General features: G+C 44.1%; 1 protein-coding gene across 1 annotated transcript in view; it reads left to right on the top strand.

Annotated features, from left to right (window-relative positions):
• Positions 1 to 3,075, top strand: part of Dipk1a (divergent protein kinase domain 1A) — an 80,214-nt gene that overhangs the window by 75,392 nt on the left and 1,747 nt on the right. Inside the window, exon 4 of the mRNA XM_005359651.2 lies at positions 1,863 to 2,039. Within this exon, the coding sequence (XP_005359708.1) occupies positions 1,863 to 2,039 (177 nt within the window). The remainder of the gene's footprint in view (positions 1 to 1,862; positions 2,040 to 3,075) is intronic.

Raw genomic sequence — 3,075 nt, 5'->3', positions numbered from 1 at the left:
CACTGAGCCATCTCTCCAGCCCTTCAGGGAAAGTTTTTAAAGATAACATTTGAGCTCATACTTCAAGAGGAATTAAACTGTAGGCATAGGAGAATGAACTAAATCGCAAGTAAACCACAAAAAGCTGATAAATACGATGCAGAAGAACTTATCATTAAAACAATATCAAGAAAAAACAAGATTATTGCAGTTTTCCTGGATGATGTTCAGGACAAATGACTGGGTAATGAGTCAGCCTGCCTGCCAGACTTCAGTCTTGGGGTTTGGCTTTTTTTATAATCCCCAATGAAGGACTTCCACCTGGTGTAACTGAAAGTCCATCTGTCTGGGGTTCTGAATATGATTGGGTATGTTTTGATATGCCATTATTTATTGGCACAGAAAAACACAATCTGTCAGTTTGTGCCCCTTGGAGTGCTGTGGATGGTGGTGGCCAGCAATCTGTGGGGGCTCAGAGTAAGGCCTTATAAGATGGGGTAATCTGTAGGGTCCTTCAGGGGTAGGCACAGCCTGAGCTCCCCAGGGCCGCTGTTCCTAGGCTCCTGTCTACCTTACAGTGAAGTCCACAGCCAGAGTCCCAAGGCCTCAGCTGCTTTAGGGAAGGAAAATTCAGGGGCCTTCTGTTAAAACAAAGTTCAACTTCCAGGGGTGTGTGTTGAAACACACCTTTAATTCTGTGAGTCCAAGGTCAGCCTAGTCTGTGTAGCAGGTTCCAGGACAGCCAGAGCTACAGAACAGAGAAGCCCTGTCTCAGAAAACAAACTAAGTTCAGGTGTTGTGGCACACAGCTGCAATCCCAGCACGAGGGAGGCAAAGGCAGAGTTTAAGGCCAGCTTGGTTCACAGAGCCCATGAACGAAAATCTATAATGAAAATCCCCGTCTTAGAAAGGAAAATAAAACAACAAAAAATAACAAAAAAATAATTCCCATCCCAAATGGAGAAATGGGACAGAAAATGAGACTGGACATGATCAGAGTTAAGGCCCACAGCTCCTGAATGTGGCGTTCAGGCTCCTAAGAGCTCCAGCAGGCTCGACCCTGGGAGTTGCTGAAGACTCTTGTGCTGCCTGTGGTCCCCTTGGCGCACACTCCTTGTTCCTCACATCCTCTTCTAGTTTCTTTTGCAGGTGACTTTACTCCAAGCTTAATAACCATTTTTGCATTTAACACATCGTTTAGCCTTGCATAATGTAGTAAATACTCTATAATGTTAATTTGATACATACCAACAGCCTGAACAGCTTAGAGAGATTCTAAATCTTAGCTGCACTGGTTTTGTTTGTTTTTTGATTTTTTGAGACAGGGTTTCTCCTGGCTGTCCTGGAACTAGCTCTTATAGACCAGGCTGGGCTTGAACTCACAGAGATCCACCTGCCTCTGCCTCCTGAGTGCTGGGATTAAAGGTGTGCGCCAACACCGCCAAACTGTATTGTGTTCATCTTTTAAAAGTCTTTTAAGGAAAAAGCCTTGGGAATACTTAAGATTCGCATTCAGAAATGAAGTCAGGAGCGGGTGTACTGGTGCGTGCGTTGAAATGAAATCGGGAGCGGATGTGCTGGTGCGTGCGTAGGAATGAAGTCGGGAGCGGGTGTGCTGGTGCGTGCGTAGGAATGAAGTCGGGAGTGGGCGTCCTGGTGCGTGCGTAGCATTCAGGGGATTAAGGCCAGAGGATTTGAGACCAGCCTGGACTACACAGTGACACTATCTCAAAAGGTAAAAATAAAGTCACTAATCTAGTTCAGTGGCTCAGTGCTTGCTTGTGTTGTGTAAAGGAGGAGACCCTGAAAATATGCAGCTGTCCGCTTTGTACCTTCTCCTCTCGTATGATACGTAATGCAATTTGCCATTCTTTTTCACAAAGATGTATTTAGGAATTTGGGATAATCTACCAGGTCTTGTGAAATGTCAAATGGAACAAGCTCTTCATCTTGACTTTGGAACTGAATTGGAGCCAAGAAAAGAAGTAGTGCTGTTTGATAAACCAACCAGGGGAACTACTGTGCAGAAATTCAAAGAAATGGTCTACAGTCTCTTTAAGGTGAGTGTGTCTAGTCCTGCACCTGCAGTGTGAAGCTGGGTTCACACAAAGGAACCCACAGGACACTGTCTTAACTCGCCCTACTGTTGGCATTCTTTCCTTTCAAGCCTCCGTCCTGAAATGACCCCAATAAAAGGGGAAAAAAAATGGATGTTAACCTTTATATTATTTATAATAGCTATAAATAGAATTGAGGGGCACTCGATTGCTGCACATTTTGACATTCAGTTGATGACAAGAGCCAGGCACAGCATCTTATACCTGGAATTCAGCTACTCGGAAGACTGAGGCGAGGCAGGAAAGTTGCCTCAAGTTTGAGGCCAGTTAAGTTGGGCTACATAGTTAAGTCCCAGGCCAGCCTGGCCTACAATGTGAGGCCATGAGCATAAATAATAAGTCTGATACAAAAAAAGTGAAATAAAATTAATGTAGTCTCAATAGCTGGATTCCCATTATATGGAGGAATGAGCCAAGGACCACTAAACTATATCCCTAGCCCTTCACTTTTATCTTTTGTTTTTTGAGAGTTTCTCTGTGTAGTAGACCAGGCTGGCCCCGAGCTCAGAGTCTGCCTGCCTCTGCCTCCTAAAGGCCAGGATTAAAGGTGTGCTCCAGCTTCACCCAACTCCTTTTTAGCTTTTTAAAAATTTACTTTGAAACAGACTAAATTGACCGACCAGACAGGCTTTGAATTGTAATCCTCAGCTTTCTGTATTATTTCTAGTATTATAGGTGTGCACCATTACATTGGATTTGAAATTATTTAAATCCATGTTCGTGAATGTTTACAATCCCAGGGTTTGGAAGGCAAAGACAAGAGAAGCAGTTGAGGCCTACAGTTCAGGCCATCTCAAAAGAAAGAAAACTTGTTTAGGTTTTTCTTATTTTTTAGGTTTCATTTTTAAAAAAATAGTAACTAAGCCGGGCGATGGTGGCTCACACGTTTAATCCCAGCACTCGGGAGGCAGAGGCAGGCGGATCTCTGTGAGTTCGAGACCAGCCTGGTCTACAGAGCTAGTTCCAGGACAGGCTCCAA

This window comes from Microtus ochrogaster, linkage group LG1 (assembly GCF_000317375.1).
Source record: "Microtus ochrogaster isolate Prairie Vole_2 linkage group LG1, MicOch1.0, whole genome shotgun sequence".
Lineage (NCBI taxonomy): Eukaryota > Metazoa > Chordata > Mammalia > Rodentia > Cricetidae > Microtus > Microtus ochrogaster.
Note: the sequence above shows the minus strand (reverse complement) of the source record. Positions and strands in the feature narration are given on the sequence as shown.